The sequence below is a fragment of the Nyctereutes procyonoides genome, unplaced genomic scaffold (genome assembly GCF_905146905.1).
Source record: "Nyctereutes procyonoides isolate TBG_1078 unplaced genomic scaffold, NYPRO_anot_genome, whole genome shotgun sequence".
Taxonomy (NCBI): Eukaryota; Metazoa; Chordata; class Mammalia; order Carnivora; family Canidae; genus Nyctereutes; species Nyctereutes procyonoides.
The window spans coordinates 38,526,934-38,547,857 of NW_026575140.1; the positions used below are offsets into that span (position 1 = coordinate 38,526,934).

At 34.9% G+C, this 20,924-nt stretch overlaps 1 protein-coding gene across 5 annotated transcripts in view; it reads right to left on the reverse strand.

Moving 5' to 3' along the window:
• Nucleotides 1-20,924, reverse strand: part of MYSM1 (Myb like, SWIRM and MPN domains 1) — a 43,192-nt gene that overhangs the window by 9,158 nt on the left and 13,110 nt on the right. For all 5 annotated transcript variants that reach the window (XM_055305019.1, XM_055305021.1, XM_055305020.1 and 2 more), the window contains 10 exons: nucleotides 18,156-18,928; nucleotides 13,694-13,824; nucleotides 12,484-12,587; nucleotides 10,999-11,076; nucleotides 8,992-9,077; nucleotides 6,268-6,322; nucleotides 5,873-5,923; nucleotides 5,059-5,133; nucleotides 4,039-4,227; nucleotides 2,939-3,071 (listed from right to left, as the gene is read on the reverse strand). In XM_055305019.1, the coding sequence (XP_055160994.1) occupies nucleotides 2,939-3,071; nucleotides 4,039-4,227; nucleotides 5,059-5,133; nucleotides 5,873-5,923; nucleotides 6,268-6,322; nucleotides 8,992-9,077; nucleotides 10,999-11,076; nucleotides 12,484-12,587; nucleotides 13,694-13,824; nucleotides 18,156-18,928 (1,675 nt within the window). The remainder of the gene's footprint in view (nucleotides 1-2,938; nucleotides 3,072-4,038; nucleotides 4,228-5,058; nucleotides 5,134-5,872; nucleotides 5,924-6,267; nucleotides 6,323-8,991; nucleotides 9,078-10,998; nucleotides 11,077-12,483; nucleotides 12,588-13,693; nucleotides 13,825-18,155; nucleotides 18,929-20,924) is intronic.

Genomic DNA, 20,924 nt, shown 5'->3' on the forward strand with positions numbered 1-20,924 from the left:
GCACTGCATATTTTGCTTAATACTAAATCTGTCCCTTCCACAAATCTCTAGAGTTTGGTTCCCCATGAAGCTTTCTGCTCTCGGGTGCTGTGTCCTACAAATTTAGTTGGCTTTGTCTTCCCTCTGTCACCTCAATTCAGTCTGCCATTCCATTCTCCTCCTTGTGTCATACTGGGAAACTCTTGTTAGGTTGGTAAGCTAGGATAATTTGGGGCTCCCCTCATTTGTTTCCCATCTCTCAGCAATATCCCTTCACTGCCTGATGTTGTGACCTAAACACCACTGTCTTATACATTTGTCCAGTTTTATGGTTGTTTCAGATAGGTCTTTGTTACTTTCTTTGGGCCAGAAGCAGAATTCTAGGAACTGAATTTTAAATTTCATTTAATTCTTAGACTATTTAGTAAATAGTCTTATGTAGCTGGCAGCTACTGTATTCTCTGTATACTCTGAAAGCATCAGAGTACAGGCTCATTTCCTAAATTTAGCAGACTGTAAGATTTAAAAAATGACTTAAATTGAGAATAAGTTAATTGTGATTACTCCTTTTGTAACTTTTTATAAAATTATATTGGGTTAAAGAATGTTATATACATGTGCTATGTTCAAACTGGGCATTTTGGACTGAAGCTAATGTCAATACTCTTTGTTCAATAAAAACCAGTAGAGTGCTGACCACTCCCTAGGTGCAAGGCAACTATTAATTAGGTGCTGGTGGGGATACACAGACAAAGAAGACAGTTTGGGCTCTCTGAGGTTCAGATTTTAGTGTGAAATGTCAAATGGATAGATTATACTTAAAGGATAAAAGCACCCTGAGGGCAGGAAACAAGTGTTGCAGATGCACAAAGAACAGAGCAACTAATTGCAATGACATGGGGGTAAGCACTACTCTGCCAAAGAGATGGCATCATTAAAGTGACATCATTAAAAACAATGAAGTTAATTTGTTAAACAAACATTCACTCAATACCTACTTTATGCCAGGCCTTGTGCTAGAGACTGAGGACAGAGAGATGAGTCCAATATAACATCTACCTTCAAGGAGCTCATGAGCTAATGGGGAACAGTATAATGTTCAGTGACAATATCAAAAAAAAGGACAGTGAAGGAGAGCAGCTGTGGTAAGGATAGAGAAGAGAAAATAAATATCCCAGAAATGTCATTGTTTCTTCAAGTCTTTTCCTTTCTACACACTTGCCTCTTACATTCCCCTCTTTTCCTTAGTCTGCTACACTAATTCCCTGTCCAGCCAGAGTTGACTGGACTACAAGTAACGTAATTCCCAAAGGAATCAAATCATATGACTGGGCTAAGCCCAGCACATACTTTCTTGGGATAGAATGGAAACGAAGACTAGGAAACCAGTCAGGCACTATAAAGCCTAAACTGAGAGGCCATAGAGAACTGGTAACAGGGTGGTAATTTTTCCTTATTATTATTATTTTTTTCCCATTTGAATGCCACTGTAGAGAAAGCCAGTCTATATTCATACAAGATTTCCTGAGAACAGAGACTTTGTCTATTTCACTTACAGCAGTAACTCTAAAACTCTAGGACAGGCATACCTTGGGTTATTATGCTTCATTTTACTGCGCTTCATTTCACAGTTATTGTGTTTTTCACAAATTGAAGGTCTGTGGCAACCCTATAGTCAAGCAAGTCTATCAGCAACATTTTTCCAATAGTATTTGCTGACTTTGTGTCTGTGTCACGTTTTGGCAATTCTTGGAATATTTAAAAATTTTCATTATTATTATATTTGCTATGGTGATCTGTAATAAGTGATTATGACTCACTGAAAGCTCAGATGATGGTTAGCATTTTTTAGCAAAAGTACTTTTTAACTAAAATATGTATGCCAGGGATCCCTGGGTGGCACAGCGGTTTAGCGCCTGCCTTTGGCCCAGGGCACGATCCTGGAGACCCGGGATCGAATCCCACATCAGGCTCCTGGTGCATGGAGCCTGCTTCTCCCTCTGCCTGTGTCTCTGCCTCTCTCTCTCTCTTTCTGTGACTATCATAAATAAATAAAAAAATTAAAAAAAAATAAATGTCTTTCATTCTGAATTTCCATTTAAAAGATAAATAAAATAAAATAAATAAAATAAAATAAATAGAATAAAATAAATAAAATAAATAAAAAAATAAAATAAAAAAATACAATACAATACAATACAATAAAATAAATACAATAAAATAAATAAAATAAAATAAAATAAAATAAAATAAAATAAAATAAAATAAATAAAATAAAATAAAATAAAATAAAATAAAATAAAATAAAATAAAATAAAAAAGTATGCCAGGTAGCCCGGATGGCTCAGCGGTTTAGTGCCGCCTTCAGCCCAGGGTGTGATCCTGGAGACCCAGGATCGAGTCCCATGTCAGGTTCCCTGCATGGAGCCTGCTTCTCCCTCTGCCTGTGTCTCTGCTTCTCTGTGTGTCTCTCATGAATAAATAAATAAAATCTTTACTTAAAAAAAAATTAAAGTATGTATGTCATTTTTTAGATATGATGTTACTACACACATAATAAACCACAGTAGAGTGTAAACATAACTTTTATATGCACTAGGAAACCAAAAAATTCATTATTGTGGCATTTAATTTATCATGGTGGTCTGGAACCAAACCTGCAGTCCTGCAGTATCTCTGAGGTATGCCTGTACCTAACATGGACACTGCTTGGCCCGAACTTTTCCCCACATTGTAATCCTCCTGCCCAGTGGCCATGGTTAACACCGTGGGGACGTGAATCTGCAAGGGGATCACCAAAGGGAAGAGGATGGCTGCACTACATGGTATGCAAACAATTATTCCCTAGCTGATGGGACAAACTTCTCAATCACACAGCCTCACATATGTGAGATTTGAAGAAAGGAAGGCTGAGATAGGGTGAAGTTGTTGGGTGAAGCTGTTTTTGTTGAAAACTTACGATAAGAGCCATCTGAGCTAATTTCATCACTTATAACCAGGCAGGTTATCTGGGAATAAGGTAAAGGATTGTTTTGATTATAAGGACTAACAATCATTCCAATGAACTTTGCACCGCCTCTGGAGAAGTAACTCTACAGTGAAAAGAAAAGTATAATTAGTCTTGACTGCATAAATTTAAAAATCAGTATTTACCCATACCAACATCTTAAACACCTAATGGAAAAAAAAGGAATACAAAGGTGTGTTAAAAACTTTATAGCCAAACAGCAAGTAATTGGAATATGTATCATTCCGCACTATTATTTTTCAGGCCAAAATGTGCTCAACCCAACCAGAAATGACCCTTAAAAATTAGATCATGTGGCCTCCAAAATCTGTATTTGCCATGAATATGTTTACAGATTATTTTCACTATAGGTATAATCTTTATCAATACGGTAATAATTTATTAACAGCTACCTATAACAAAAACATTCACCTATCCAACATAAACTATCAGAATAAAACAAAACTTAGTTTTTACCAGAGATGTAAAATAGACTGGGACTGATTACTTCATTCATACCTAGACCCTGTCCTAGTTGTTCCCATCAATTATATTTTAAAGATTTTATTTTTATTTACAGAGAGGGAACGGTAAAGGGGGAGTAGTAGGGGAGGAGGGAGGGGAAGGAAGAGGGAAAGAATCCCAAGCGGACTCCACACTGAGTGTGCAACTTGATGCAGGACTTGATCTCACGACCCTGAGATCATGACCTCACGACCCTGAGATCATGACCTCAGCTGAAATCAAGAGCCAGATGCTTAACCAACTGAGCCACCCAAGTGCCCCATTCCCATCAATTTTTAAAGGCTCTAGGAGTACTTATCACTGTTAGATGGTTTGTCTGTACTAAATAAAATAGCTGATGTCCTAAGTGTTTAAACACATATTACTCTTGTGATCAGAAAAAAATGCAGTTATTTCAAAACTCCAGATGTAAATAGTATTAGAAATGCAATACTTGGCTAGAAATGCTATAAATACATTTATTTCATAGAAAACAACAAAGGAGGAGAAAAGGTGCAATTATTTACACATAAAACCTACAAGCCCACCTGGTACTTGGCTTGAGTGTCAATATCTCGTAAGGAAGGATTTGGATCAAAGGCAGGATGAGAATGATACCATCCAATAACACTATAGCCTCTCACAGCCAAGGTCTCTGAGGCCTGTGTTTGTGAGACAGGATCCATCTCACACTGCAGTCCTGTACTCAGACTATTACATGGCTCTGCTGCACAGACCTATAAAAGATTAATCCTTATATGGTTACACTGAAATCCTGTTAATTCTATTACTTTAATGTTTTAGTTCTTTCATACATAGATACAGAAACTTTTTTAAGCCAGTGAAAGTATTTGGCAGTATCACAGGCAGCCTTTAACTGGCAAATAAATAACACTCCAAAAGTGTGATTGTATGTAGGAACTCAGAATCCATTTTTCTACTCAAACAAGGCCGTAATAATAATTATTATTTTTCTAAGTCAGCCCTTATCATATCTGTACATAGTCTTTCAATGACTCCTTTTATTTATGATAATGATTACAACAGAGTGACGCATGCCAAGTTTCAATTTGGTGCATGCTTCCTGGCCTCTTAAAGTAGTTGTAGCTTTTTATTGGTGAAGGAAATGAGAAAGCAAGGCCTGGCTGGCAGCATTCCCTCTTTCTTGACGGCAAAAGGAACAGGTGCTCAATATGTGGAATGTTAGTTTGCTCCTGGGAATATCTAACACATTTGTATAGTCTCATTTATATCACAGGTAAAAGTCTGTATTTTAATTATATCCACTGAAATCTTTTTTTTTTTTTAATTTTTATTTATTTATGATAGTCACACACAGAGAGAGAGAGAGGCAGAGACACAGGCAGAGGGAGAAGCAGGCTCCATGCACGGGGAGCCTGACGTGGGATTCGATCCCGGGTCTCCAGGATTGAGCCCTGGGCCAAAGGCAGGCGCCAAACCGCTGCGCCACCCAGGGATCCCTATCCACTGAAATCTATAAAAATATTTGGTATGGCAGCAGGACTAAATAATTTTAAAAAATTATTTTAAAACAAGAGAGAACTTACTTCAACTACTTTATCAACTTCTGAGTATCTTCCTCCTAATAGACCAATCACTTCTGCCATAGAAACATGAGCATGCTAAAAAGAAATATAAAATAGACTTAGCTCAAACATACAAATCCATCTGACAAAAAATCAGAATAAAACTCACTTATCAAAAATAAAAAATAAAAAAAAAACTCACTTATCACAGAAGAGTCATCTATAAGTATGTTAACTATGCTTTTGTAAAATAAAGTAGCATAGTAGAGGAATTAGATGCTAGGCTCAGTGCAAAGAAATTTAGGATTTCAGATTTATCTTCACTGCCAGCTGGGAAGCTTTGAACCAAATATTCAAATACTCCAAGATACCATTTTTAAATTTAAAAAAGGAAGATACCATTTGTTTTCCTTCTCAGGAAAGGTATCAGAGGATACAAAGTAAACTGCTCTGGGTCCTCCTACAGAAAAACACCCTAAACAAACACAACTATTGGAGGTCTTGGTAATTTAGTGCCAACAAGGAGCCTCCCAATTGTAGGAGTTGTGCTTTGTTGCAATTATCTAAAAGGCAGCAGACAAAGGATACCAGAAAATGAATATAGGGTTAATGATGATAAACAGTCTGCAAAACTCACATTAATTTATTTTCTCTAAAATATGGAAACATGCAATTGTTTGGCTTTTCTCCAAAAGAAAAGACTTATTTTTAGATTCCTTGTAAAAGAGGATAGTTAAGATCCAAAATACACGTCTTCCATACTCCCTCTTAAGCCTGCAATAAAAATACACAAGAATAGAAATCAGAGTAAGTAAACACAATAGATTATCCTTACCAAATCCATTATTAAAAGTGCTTCTGAAGCCACTTTCACCTGAAATGGCTCCTGAAATATAAAAAAAAAAAAAAAAAATGGGGGAGCATAAAAATAGAGATTTTGTTCTTCCTCACTGGAACGTCCACCCTTTTCTCCTTCACCTGTCACACCAAGTTCTCATCACCAACCAAGGCTCAGCACAAGCCAGAGAATTTTTCATAAACTATCATTCAAAATCCTAGCATGGAAAAATTCTTTAATTTCCCAACTGTATCACTCATTTGACCCTTAATGTACTTTGCCTTGTCCAATCTTTCACATATATATATGCCTCGCACACAAAGAAAAAGAAGAAATACTTCATGCCTGACAGGGGCATTATTTATGGCCATTCACTAATGCATAAATAGTACCTGCTTTTCTTCACTGAAAAAATTACAAGGTATCAGCTGGAAGGGATCAAACGAGCTGGAAAAGAAAAAAAAAGTCATTTCTAATATAATTCAATAAGAAGATCAAGAAAATAATATTCATTTAAATTAGAAAATATGTATCAATAATCTAAACCCAAATTTTCAGAAAAATACTAAACTAGGAGAATTTCTTAGGACATTCTATATACAACCCTTTTGAGGGAAGCACTGGTTTTTTGGACTCAATAAAAATATGGGAAATAATAAGACCTTTGGGAGAAAGCAATTCTGTTGTCTTAATTTAATACCCAAAGAAAAGAACATTATAATACACATAAGTGTATTTCAAAAAACTGGAAGAAAATGTAAACAACTCTCTAATATGACATGGGAAAGAAAGTTCAAGAAGGATGGAAGTTTCTCAAAAATACTTGTAAGTACAGTTAACAGCACAGAGTAGGGACTCAATAAATCTTTGCTGAATGAATAGACAAGCAGTTCTGTTAAAGAAATTAATATATATATATATGTATTATATATATATATATATATAAAGTTCTATGATAAACTCTAATTTTACAATGAAAGAGTAAAAAAAAGACAAAAAGAGGAGAACACAAGTAAGGGTAGATACAAAAGCATGTGTAAATCTAAGAGAAATGTTACAAAAGCTTTAACTGGTAAAGAGCTGAGGTTTGAGAAAGGTATTAGGAACGATCAATAAGGCTTTCTTTAGGCTATGTTCAGAGAAGAAAACACACAAACCAACAAGGAATATGTTTATGTTAACAGGACTGGAAAAGAGCAGGACTATTTAGTTCCCATTCTACCAGAGATTGTTAGTGCTAGGAAATCAGACACTTTGTAATCCAAGTTCCTAGAACAGTGCCTGATACATAGCAAGCACTCACAATATTTGTTGAATGAAGGGAAAAGATCCCCAAATAAAAAAATGCTTCATCAACATAAATAAAAAGAATAGACAGTATATACATCCCCTGAAGAAGCATGATGTGAAACCCCACTGATCTTGTTGGAGGAACTTTAAGGAATGGAAAAATTATTGGAGGGCTACAAATAGGCAATTATCGGGCTTGTTTTTATTTTATTTTTTTTAGAGAGAGAGAATGCATGTGTGTGTGAACTGGGAGGGGGAAGGGGGATAAAAATCTCAACCAGGCTCCAAGCCCAACAGTGAGCCCAACGTGGGGTTCCAACATGGGGCTCGCTCTCACAACCTTGAGATCATGACCTGCTATCGGTGCCCCTGGCCTTGTTTTCAAAACATGGGAAAAACAGACTTTAGAAGCAGAGGGTTAAATATTGAGAAATTCTGGAAAAGATTATTAAACAGCTGATTTTGAGCCTTTACCAAATGAAGAGGTGACTACTAAGAATAATAATAATGATCTATGAAAATAGAAGTAAATCTAAATTTTATTTTTGATAGGACTAATCTGCTAGAAACTAGCAGACTCATAAAGATTCAAATATATTTTACCTGAATATAAGCAAGACATCTGCTAAAATTTTTCTTCTGTGTAAGATGAAAAGACACGGGTTAACCATGGCAATGTACAGCTGATTGAACAATGAAGTCTGAGCCTTATATTTATCTCAGTTAAACATTTTACTTAATCAGTGGCCAATGACAGAAGAGGTAAACTTACTGAAATGCTGATGATTCAAAGTTATGAAGGCAAATATGAGAAAAGTGGATCTGGATTCAGAAAGATCCTGACAAACTGGAACGGGGACTTGGGAGTCACAAAATAAGTCTCACATTTAGATTCAGAGAATCAAATGTCTAGATACTAGATGAGGAGTCTAGTATTTCATAAATTTATTTTTTATTGGTGTTCAATTCAACTCTTAAGTTTTAATTTTTATTTTAGAGAGGTGATATATAAATATTATGATGGTCAGCAATATGATTCCTTAAACTAACTGCCTAGATGTAAATCACAGCCTCATCACTGACAACCACGGGCAAGTCACTCAACCTTTTTTGTGTCTCAGTTTCCTCATCTATAATGTGGGAATGATATTAACTACTGCATAGGGTACTTATGAGTATTTAAGGAGTTCATATACACGAAGTGCTTAAAGCATAGATAACAGAGTTAGCTATTATAGCTACTATTTTATAAATGAGGACTGAAGGCTTAAGACTTTATGTAACTTACACCTAGGGACACACTCCTAGTTAATAAGCATTAGGGCTCTTTCCATTGAAAATTACTTAGTAGCATTCCTAGATAATCTTGTTTTAAAAGGGACACTGACAAAACTATACCCTATTCAATGGGGCATCTGCAAAAAGTGAGCGTCTAGAAAATCAAGACATTTAACTTATTTGGTGACCTTTACTGTTACACGTTAGAAATATTAGATTATTTAAGAAACAAAAAACCTTGCTAACAATCAGCACCAACCAAAGAAAGAACTAATCATTTCATGAGGTTACCTGTTTAAAATATCTAAGGAGTTGAATGACCACTTATCATAGTTAAAGCCCCTTTACAACATATGTTGGATCCTACAGTCACTAAACCCACATAAATTTAAAACTTTTGCTCGAGGTCTTCCAAATTGATAATCAGTGAAATAAAAAATTTCAAAATGTTAGTATTTTTCAACTTAATATAATGTCATATGAGATATTTTTTCCCATGCATTTCCTAATCATTTGTGGTAAGTTAAAAAAATTATATAATGGTATACCTTTTTGTTGGTCTTGGTACTTTTGAGGATTTGACAGGTTTACATTTTTCCTCTTTTCTTCTTGCCAATTCCTCAGCAGAAAGATGCTAAAATACAAAACACCAGTTGATCAGAGTCCATCAGCCACTGACAGACAGAATTAATAAAAAACAAAAACAACTCTTAGACCATATTTAAGGGCATGTGAGAACGAGATTGACCATGTTCATGTAGATGTTGTGTCCTTCTTTCTACTATCAAATTGAAATGCTAGGAAACAGATAAAAAAAATTGTTCCCCAATCTACAACCATACCAAACTTAAAACTTATTCCTTCTCGTTTTGCTCATTTCAATTAATGGCACCACCCAGGTTCAAAAACCTCAGAAATCACCTGAGTCCCTCCACTTACTTAATCACCAAGTCCTACTGTGTTGAGTTTTCTTCCCCAAGCAGGAGACATTGTAACATAATGGTAAAGAGTACAGATTCTGGAGATAAAAAGCCTGGCTCTGCTACCCACTGGGTGACCCTGGCCAAGTTACTGAAGTTTTCTGTGTTTTAATTTCCTTACCTTTCACACAGGAACACAAGTAGTAATAACAACAATGTTCTGGTGTTATAGAGATGATTTAATTAATGTTTATAAAATCCTAATAATAATGTGAAGTACAGAACACATCTTTTATCCCACTTCTACTACCACTCTTTACACTCCAGCCCAAATGAACTACGCATTTTTTCCAAAATATGTCTGATATTTTTTCCCCATCTGTACCTTTATTTAGGCTGCTCCCTTAGCCTGGAATGCCTTCATGCACTAATCCTCCTGCTTATCCTTCATGTCACAGATGAAATATCACATTTCCTGTGACACCACCTCTGATCACACTCTTTGGGGGAGACCTGATATTTACCTTATTTTTTTCAAGATCTTATTTATTTATTCAGGAGACACACAGAGAGAGGCAGAGACACAGGCAGAGGGAGAAGCCGGCTCTTCGAGGGGAGCCCGATGTGGGACTTGACCCCAAGACCCTGAGCTGAATGAAGGCAGATGCTCAACAACTAAGCATCCCAAGACCTGACCTTTCTTAAGACCAATCTTATGGAACTTATCACAGATCATTTTTCCTACCAGAAATATAAGTTCCTTTTAGGCAGGAACCACGAATTACTAATGTGCCGATATTGGTGCTTAGGCGTGAGGTTGGGGGCAGGAAATAGGAAAGAGAGAAAGAACAATTTTTTTTTTTTTTTTTTTTTGGCACTGAAACCCAGGAGAAGTAACATTTACTGAGTAACTGGTATATGCAAGGCTTATTAAGTGCCTAGTACTAGGACCTCCACACATTTTATCCTACTTCCTTCACTTAATTTTCACAACAGTTCTTTGAGAGATATTATCCACACTTTATAGATAAACCTGAACTTTAGTGGTTAAGAAACTGCTCAAGGTAACAAAGTCAGTAAGTACCCATTCACAAATTCTTTCCATTCTACTGCACTAGATGTTCACAAATAAATTATATAGATTTAGAATATACACACACACATTCATTGCCTGTGTTTCTCTTTAGGATCAGTTTTTATAAGAAATACTTTAATATCTGTAATTTAAATTATGTCTAATGTGTAGGACAAGATTTTATTTTATTTTTTTTTTATTTATTTTTTTTTTTAGGACAAGATTTTAAATGCCGTATTAAAACATTATCCTACAAATGTTTACTAAAATGAATTAGGCATACTAACTTCCTGGCACCTTGGCAGGTATTTTTGAGCTAGAACTAGAATGCAGAGGTAGATAATTAAAATTCAGGAAATGAATCAAACGCCAAGTTAACTGTACCAATGCCTTCTATTTTGTTGTTTATTGGTGATTTTTAGACAAGCAAATTAACATGGGTAACATGGGAAGGATACATACACATACAAATGAGTGTAATATATGTGGCATTAAGGTATACAAATGTTAATTGGCAGGTTAACTTTTACTGATGAGCTATTTGCAAAGGTCAAAGTTACCTCAAAGGTTTGTCCTTCTAAGTCTTTTGCATCACACCAATTTCCCCATGGGTCTCGGACCCTACGTCTCCTTGTGCGCTGTGGTAAGATTAAAATAATGCAAAAGGTAATAAGATTAACTTGGAGAAATCACAGCACAGTAATATACAATACCAAAATTACATTTTTCTAAAAATCAGTTAATTTTTTTCTTAAAATATTATAATCTCTGATTAGCAATGCATAACTAAATTTTTATTGACTTATTTTTAATAGCACTCTGCTCAGAAATAAATCAGTAATGATCCTCTCAAGTTTACTTAGATTTCTTCTTGAATTTTCATTTTTCTTTACCTTTAGGAGCTAAAATACTAGGACAAAAGATATTTTTAAGACCAAAAGAACCATCAAGAAAATGACTTCCCTCTCAACCACTTGTGGTAGAAAGCTTCCAAGAACCCACAGCAAGAAGTAAAATACTGAAAACTAGAAGCAAAATAATTATTTCTCAGGCTTACAAAGGGAAAGATTGCCTAATGGATACAAATAATAAAAAAGCACAAAGTTAACTGACTGGATTACTAATACCCAGTTTTGTAAACCTCAACACTGAAGCCTTTAAAATGCACTGGATCACAAGCCAACGTACAAATAGCACTCCTTCCAGCAACTATATCTAAAAACATCCTTTCTTACTACAGTAAATCTAAGTAGAAATGGTTTATGGCCTAAATACTCTGAGAAAAATACCCACTTTATTATGGACACTTTTCTTCATTTGCCTCACTTATTACCAATTCAACCTATTTTATTTTAAAACCAATGAGGTTTTTTAGAGGACTTGTAGGATCATTTTAAAAATTAGATTCATGAATTTTAAGATATTTAAAACTCAATAACCTCAGGAATTAAAAAAGACTACAATAGTTTGGATAGCTATTCCGAAAAGCTGAAACCTAAAGTTCAAACTTTTAAACAAAGTAACTGGGCAGCTCAGGTGGCTCAGTGGTTTGGCGCCGTCTTCAGCCCAGGGCCTGATCCTGGAGACCCGGGATCGAGTCCCACATCAGGCTCCCTGCATGGAGCCTGCTTCTCCCTCTGTGTCTCTGCCTCTGTGTGTGTGTGTGTGTGTCTCATGAATAAATAAATAAAATCTTAAAAAAAAAAAAAAGGAACTGAAAGAGAAAAAAAGAGCTTAACTGTATAGATGTAAAGACATGCTAGATAAAGAAACTAGAACCAAGCAGTCTAAGACCATGTCGCCAGCAAAGCACAAGGGTCTGTCAGTGAACTGAGGGCTTTTTTTTTTTTGTTTTTTGTTTTTTGCCTTTTAACATGAAACTGAATGGGAACCAAGAAAGTGAATGGCTATGGTGAAATACATGAGAAAACATGTTCTTCTACTAAATGCCTATTTGTTAAATCATTGGTGAGAAGGAAGCACACCTTACTCAACAGGGCAAGGAGCAATTTGAAGAGGTCTCTTACCAAAGGGTGGCTGCTTACCATAGATTGCAGCCGCTGTGCAAGCTGGTATGCTTCGACTGTATCTTTTCGGTCTCTGACTCGTACTTTGTCAACTGGTTGTGGCCTGTTGTATACAGCCTGTTCTATTGGAATTCAGGAAAAACAATCAATTATTTTCTGAAACTCATTGGTTAACTAGGAAGACACATCTACACAGATGTAAGTTGTAAGCCAATTTCTAAGTTTTGTTATACCTGATCTTCTAAGCCTACTCTACAACCACTTGGAAGTCCTCATGTAAAAGTAATGCTCTTAAGGAAATCTCAATAAAACGGGGTTTTTGTGAGATGGGTAATTTAATTTCTAATTAAATGAGTGCTAAGCCCACTCTTCTGAATTCAGAGGTCTAATGCAGAAAACACAATTTTTCTTGTGTGACTGAGGAAGCTAGGGGATCTTAGTTCTCTTAACCAGCCAGTCCCATGTACAGTGGTTGAGGAAACAAAGACACTGAAATGAAGGGCAGACCACAGGGTAGACTCTTAATTTTCTCTCTTTCTCTCTATGAAATAAAATAATCTCTGATAGGAAATTTTCCGGTTAATGGCTTCTCATAGATAGATAGATCATAGAATATACTCTTCTGAAACCATGGGTTACAAAGTTCTAATTACTTTATTACTTTGCAACTATGGTTATTATCTTTCTTCAAAATGTTCTGTGTCACGTTAATTCAACAAAAGTGAAGAATACATTTAAAATCATGCATATTCATTGACTTTAAATTTGAGAAAAACTAGGGTGAAAGAAACTTTCTTCCATGAAAAATATTTTAGCACTTTAATTACATTTAAGTGTAGAGGCTCATAAGTTGTTTTCTTTAAACACTGCTAGACAGTATTTCTAGCATTAATACAGATTTCACAAATTAAATGGGCTATTACTAGAATTTCTTAAAATTACTTTTACTTGACAAAAAGCTGCATTGTTATATTACTTCTACTACTTAAGTAGACTGAGTATTTTTCCTTATATACCAATTTCACTGTAGGTTATAGGAAAATATAGTTTAATCAACAGAAATGTCTTTAAAAAACTCAATAATACATTTACTCCATAATGTTATAGCATCTTTCTGAATTCTCTATCTATACTAAATCTGCTTGAATTCTAATCATGAAAGAAGTTAATGGGTGCTCTAACGATAAAAAATGTCGAGTAAAAGATGTTGTTGGGTTTTTATTTTTACCACATCCAAAATTGATTGCTCCTATCAACTCGAGGTATGTATGAATCCGTCCAATACAATTAACATCCCCACAGTTCTTCAGGCCAGGACGTACTGAGGTCTTATTTAAGTATTTCGGTTTGCATATCTCCCTAATTAAGAGATGGAAGTACAGTTATTTTGGATAAATAAAAACATGAAAAAAAGATTTCTGGGGATTACTTTTAATATTTGAAATATCTTAAAAATTTACCCCTTCTCAATTGGTAAATGTGTAGGAAGAACAATGCTAATACATAACACCCAAGTGTACTTTTTCCTGAAATATCTTTAAATGATAAAATAACATACAAGTATAATGTGACTTATTATACGAGTATAATGTGATTTTTATTATTACTTTTTTTCCATATGAAATGTAACAGACTCCAGGTATCCCAGGATTTTAAAATTAGAAGCTTTGTCTATAGATCCAAATTCAAGCCTCAATCTTTGAATAAAAAGGGCACTCTGATGATATATCTAAAGTATTTAACATCAGGCTTTTCTAATTTTATATATTACTTAGGTTCATCTACTTTTACTTTGCCGGGCAGTATCTTTAATTATAAGCTACCTTATAATGCTTAAAAGTTTTATATTGGTTTTTAAACATTAGGCAAATAAATATCAAGTGCTTACTCTCTGTGGAAAACAGAAATACATTTACAGGATTTCCAAGGAATCAAAAAATGCCCAAAGCCTATGAAAAACTTAAAGTTTACATAATAAAAACAGAGATTTACTGAATATACTTATTGTACCATGGTATATAGAGTTTAAGAGTAACGAAGAACTTACTAACAGTAGCAAACAATTACTGAATGCTGTGTCAGTACTAATAATTATACAACTTTAATCCTCATAACTCTACAAAGTACATTTTACTATTCTTACTTTAGAGATGAGGAAACAAAAAAGCAGAGGGATTAAAGTATTCACTTACAAAAATAAAGTCAAGATTTACGTACAGACATTATAAACTAAGTATTCTGATACATTATATAACAGGTATTTATTTATTATATTCTACAAAAATTTATTTTGCATCCTACACACCAGCCACTGTTGTAGGCAGTAAAGATACAAATATGAATATAAAGTTCCTAATTTTACATGCTAATAGGACAATACATATAATGAATAATATGTACTATATATTATATATTACTATATATTAATTATATGTAATATGTTACTATATAATACTATATAATACTATATAAATTATATATAATATATGACTATATATTACTATATTATTATATATAAATAAAGCAATGTCAGGTAGCAGTAAGTGCTAGGAAGGAAAAAAAAACGGATAGGGGATAGTCAGAGACAACTAGGGACCGACTATCTTAGACAGGATATTCAGTAAGGCCTGTTGAAGCAGAAGCCAAACTTAAAAATCATAAATTCTGGGGATCCCTGGGTGGCTCACCAGTGTAGCGCCTGCCTTCGGCCCAGGGCATAATCCTGGAGTCCCAGGATCCAGTCCCGGGCTCCCTGCATGGAGCCTGCTTTTCCCTCTGTGTCTTTGCCTCTCTTCTCTCTCTCTGTCTTTCTGTCTTCATGAATAAATAAATAAAATCTTTAAAAAAAATCATAAATTCTACAGACGTTCAGGGAAGGCAAAGTAATTTTTGATGTGGCAGGGTATCAGAAATTTCATTGAGGGGCACTTGGGTGACTCAGTCGGCTAAGCACCTAACTATTGGTTTCCACTCAGGTCACCATGATCTCAGGATTGTGAGATTGAGTCTCGTGCATTGCCCTGATTCAGTAGGCAGTCTGCTTGGGATCCTCTCCCTCTGCCTTTGCTCCTTCCCTCACTTACATGCTCGCTGTAAAATAAATAAAATCTTAGGGGGGAAAAAAGAAATTCCACTGAAAAGCTGAGATTTCAGTGTGTTTTCACTTCACTTCAGTGTGAAAGAAAAGGAAACTGCACAAATAAAGGCAAGAAAGCAGGAATGAACATGGTATAACTGGCTACCAAAAGTCTATAGGAATCTAAAAACTATTAATTTAATTAAAGATCACCCAACTCAAAAGTCTTTAAACCGAGCTCAGCACTAGTACAGTGATGAACAAATGGTAAGGCCTCTAAAGATACCTGTTCATGATTCATTTGGGTCATCTTTTCCCATTTAACAAATAGAGTGCCTCTGTATTTGCTTAGATAAGCATTGCCCTAAGCACTAGGGGTGTTAAGGAAAAAAACAGAAAAATCTGCTCCTGTGAAACCTGTATTATTATGAGGAGGAAAGGGGGAGAAAGGGGAGACAATGTACAAATAAAAACATAATATTTTCAGTAGTAATAAGTCCTACGAAGATAAATAAAATACAGAGTAAGAGAGTGAGAGGCAGACATGTGAACTATTTTATTTTACATAGGGTGGGGGTAGTGAAGTTCTCTCATTTCCTTGGAGCAGATCTGAAGGAGATAATGAAGCACAATTCATCAAGATCTTGGGGGCCAGGTTGGGGGAGCATCCAAGGGAGAGTGAAAAGTCTGGGTCAAAGACCTGGATGAAGTGTGAAAATACATAGTCAAGACTGCAGACCCTGAAATCACCTCCACCTAATGTGACCTTGAACAAGTTCCTTTTCCTCTTTGAACCTCACTTTTCTCATCTGTAAAACGAGGACAAGGTTGTCAAGAGGACTGGGGATGATTTAAATACATTTACATGCATTCCATAGGCATTCAATAATAATGGTATTGGTTACCTTAATAAAACATACTTCTAAACAGGGAGTCAGTTGCATGTGATTTTATGGAAAGGATCTTTTAGCCACAAACAAATCTAGCAGGCCTTTTTATTTTAAAACTTTAACTCTTCTACTTTTTTTTTTTAACACCACCTCCAGTCCCCTCTTCTATTTCTGAAAAGAATAGCTTTGAGTTCCTGTTCGAAACATTTTTCTTTCACTGTTCTGCTAAATCACCATACTGAAACAACATTTAACTGGTTTTATGAACTAAGGCCAGATTAGGAAACTATTAGATTAGATTAGGAAACTACTGCCCTTATCATTTATACTATGTAAATTATTCTGCCTTATTGGGAATCCAAAATTCAAATAAATCAAATTGATTAAAGTACTATATTAAGTCACTCATTGATGATTCATGTAGATAAAAAATTTTTGAGTTATTATTTTGAAGTTCAACTTTGGCCATTCATCCTATTTCCAAAAACAAAATTAGATACCCATAGAGATCTAATTTGACTGATCTTCTTCAACAGTGTGAACGAATCAGGCAATGTGAAATAATGGAGAGAGTGATTGACAGAGCTGAGACCTGCACACAGGTCCTTCTGTCAGTAACTTGTTGTATGATCAAAGCCCCCTAAACTTTGCCAGACCACAAAATCGATCAGACACACAAAAAAACACCACCTGCCTATTTTATAGGATTGTTGTGAGGAATCAAACATGGAAAAGCTTTCTGTAAACTATAAAGCACTATGCAAATATCAGTTGTTCCTTGTAATTATTCTTTCATTTGATACCCCCCGTACCCAGAAATTTTACTTTAGCCATCCCAAGCATCAGCAAGACAATCACATGTCAAGAACAAGAACAAAAATCTTTCATTTAGAATAGAGCTATCTTTAAAAGCCAAATTAATATTGTGGGAGTAATGAAGGGTACTGATGTAACAAGCCTGGTTACATGTTTCCCTTTGGCAAATCTTCCTAGGTTACAGCACAAGTCCTCTGTAAAAATGGCCCTATGCAACTCAGTATCTCCTGAAGCAATAACAATTATGTTTGATAACATCTTAATTAAACTATGGAAAATTCAAATTATTTGCAGAGCACTTAGGCTAAGAAGGTGGGAAATTCTTTGGTTTATGCCCTATCCAATGCTAAATAATTCAAATTTTGACAATTTAGAAGATAAATGTCACATATCAGAAAAATTCCTGTATCCTGATGAAGCTGGATGAAGGGATTATTAACACATTATGTTACAAGTTCAAAGCTGAAAGCACCTATGGAGAATGGTTTCTGTAATCTAGCCACATTTAATGACAGAAATATATCTGTCAACAAAATTTTCTTTTTGTACTTACAAATACGTGATAAACTAGGAAAGATGTTCTCCCCCTTTTTCTGGTATAGTAGTGTTTTCTGTTTCTTCCGAATACTGTCCTAAGAAACTGCTTCTCAAAGCAAATTATCCCTGTTATCCAGGACCAAATACTCTTAATGGACAGATGGGTTGAGATAGCTAGAGATAACAATATTTACCAAAGCTTTCAAAGAAAATTTCACTATGAGAAATTTTAAGTCTTGCCTATTAAAATATATTCACATGTTCAAGCTCTCTGTATCACTAGCAATGTAAAATTCTGCATAGGCCTAATTAAAATATTCTAGAGCATGGTTAAGTTTTAAAACAGTATCTAAAATATAGTTCTTCCTTACCACTGATCCAAAATGTAATTCCTAATTTTCAAATAGCGTTCTGGTGTTTTAGCATGGCGTCCCTCAAAAAACTCAGGAATTGCTTGTTTTTCTTCTTCTTGAATGGTATTTCTATCTATTTCTACTTCTTGTTCTGGTGGCTTAAGCTCTTCTTCCTCATGGCTCTCGTCCTCCATTTGATAGGAAGAATGAAAAAGCAATTCATTATCACTCAAGTCTTTCTGAATTTCACAAGGCTCTGGAGAAGACAATGGCCTGGCATCATCCATTATTCCACTTCCATCATGTTTTTCAGAGTTTTTCATCATTTTATTACATTTCTGATCATTTAATTCAAGGGACTTTTTGTCACTAGTGTTCTGTGTTTCAGTCCAAAATTTACTTCCTGAGCTTGAAAGTGCTTCCATCTCTCCCTGCTTTATATTCTGAAAATATTCCTTGGAAGATTTAGATACAGAATCTTCTTGGTTGTAAGAAGCAATAAATTCCCCTTGGCTGGATTCATGACTTATACTACTAGGAATATTTAATAAGACATCATTGCTAGAATTCTTTTGGGGAGCTTGAGAAGTCAACTCATCTGCCTCATCTGTGATGTCTATTTCTTCATCATCAGATAACTGCTCAATTTTTATAGCATTCAAGTTGGGATCAGCACGTCCCCTTAGATCTGATGGCGTCCATGCCTTTGTGCCTTCACCTTCATTTTTAATCTGAAGATCACTGCTGCTCTTCTGATTTGGTGTTTCCTTCTCTGGACCATCTAATTTTACCTTATTAAAAATCAAGATAAAAGCCCCATAATATTAATATTTTAAAATTTAACTACCGCCATATATATAATAAATACAGTATTGTTAAACTGAGTCCATGTCAATGGTATAATTATACCTTTATTGTGCTTTTCTTCTAAGGATTTACAACTGCATTTTGAATGTAAAATAACATTCCAAATTTCCATCAATATATTTTTGACTTATTCATGGCTGGGTGATTTTATTAATTAAATAAGCATGACCTATTTACAACTACTATTTTGTTTTTCAATATTAAGTTTAAAACAGGAATCTGGCTCAGAACCACCACAGAGAATGAACAACTGTCATACTAAAGTATTCTTTAAGGTATTAAAATATTTTTAATGGCTAATTTCTTAGAGTATCAGATATCTCAGCTGATTATTTTTTATAATGCTAAACAGCATTATAACATATTAAAGGAATCTGTCACATATCTTTAATTTAGTAAATTAAATTCATCTTTCATTTAAATTCAGATATACAAGAAACAAATATTTTCAAAGGTTCATTTAATGTAGCTGCAGTATTACACAACTAACAATTTAAGGCATGAAATTATCTTCTTTATGTACTTTTATAACATAAATATCTAGTCATGGAAAAGAAAATGATTGTCAATGAATAAAAATGATTTAAAATAAAATCTTTACAGTTTTTGAAAAATCTTGTATATGTCTGGCATACCCAAGGGATGATAGCTCCTAAAAAGAGCTTACCTGCAGATCCTATATCACAACAGAATCCCAGAATCTAATATTTGAGGTTAACTGGCTTACTATTTAGAAAACAAAAAGGTAGCAGGAAAAAAAAGGAGTTTTGGACACATGGCCTTGGAACACCCTTTAATGACCTTGCTATTTACTTGAAGTCTCCTGTTTTAACCTTAAAAATTCAGGTAAGATTTGTATTATATTTTGTATGAATGTCTCCTTTAGCATCATGATGTCTCCTTTCCCCAAGTCTTTAAGTAAAACTGACACCCCAATATGTTCTGCATGTTCCAATCTGAGTAGGAATAGCAGTAATAGGAATACGGAATAGGATTAACCAAGTTAAGCTTTATTCTCTTCCAGAATACCTTAACTTTGCCCGACTGCCTTGAAAATGCTTTTGCTTGGTTAAAGAGGGAGTAGATGATTGATATTACTTACTTCCTATGCTCAAATGACACTAAATTATCTAAATATTGTATACAGAGAAAAATTCATTATTTGCATTAAAAGAAAACAGCAAATTTCACTTAAGACCCTTTCAAATTCTATATAATTTTATATAATTCTATTTCCAGAACTCAAGCAGGGAATATACTAAAAATTTCTAAATATCAAAACTACGTGGTTAAACATAGCACAGATTACTTGAAAGATTAAAGAACTAGACCAAATATAATTATCCTTTTCTGAATCCTACAACTTACTGAAGTTTTCAGATAATTCCTCATAAAAATTATAAAAGTTTCATCACTGCTATTAAATAGATTTTAGCATCATGTTAGCATTTATGGCTCTAAGCTCTAATCATTCCTAAAAACTACAATGCAAATCTTTGGACAGAAGTTCTGAGGCTATTAGGATGGCCCGGGTGCCTAGAGATCATGGCCCAGCAGAGAAGTGAGTTGAAACCACAGATGTGGAGTCCTGAGAATGTAATGGAAGCTGCCGCCATGAAGATGGAGCAGGAACAAAATGTTCAGAGTAGGAGCCAGTCCAAGCTTTTGGAAGATTCAGCATCAATTTTGTTTTGGAGCCGTAAACCTCCAAGTAAAGTCCAGAAATTTCCCCAGCCTGTCTTGAAGCCAGAACAGAGGTAAGCTCTGTGCCAACATGGGGCTTGGACTCATGACTTCGAGAGCAGGAGTAGCACACTCTGCAGACTGAGCCAGCCAGGTGCCCCTAACAACTTGCATTTTCAAACATCATTCTGCAGCTTGTGGGCTTGTTTTCCTGGACTGGGTCTTGCACTCACATAT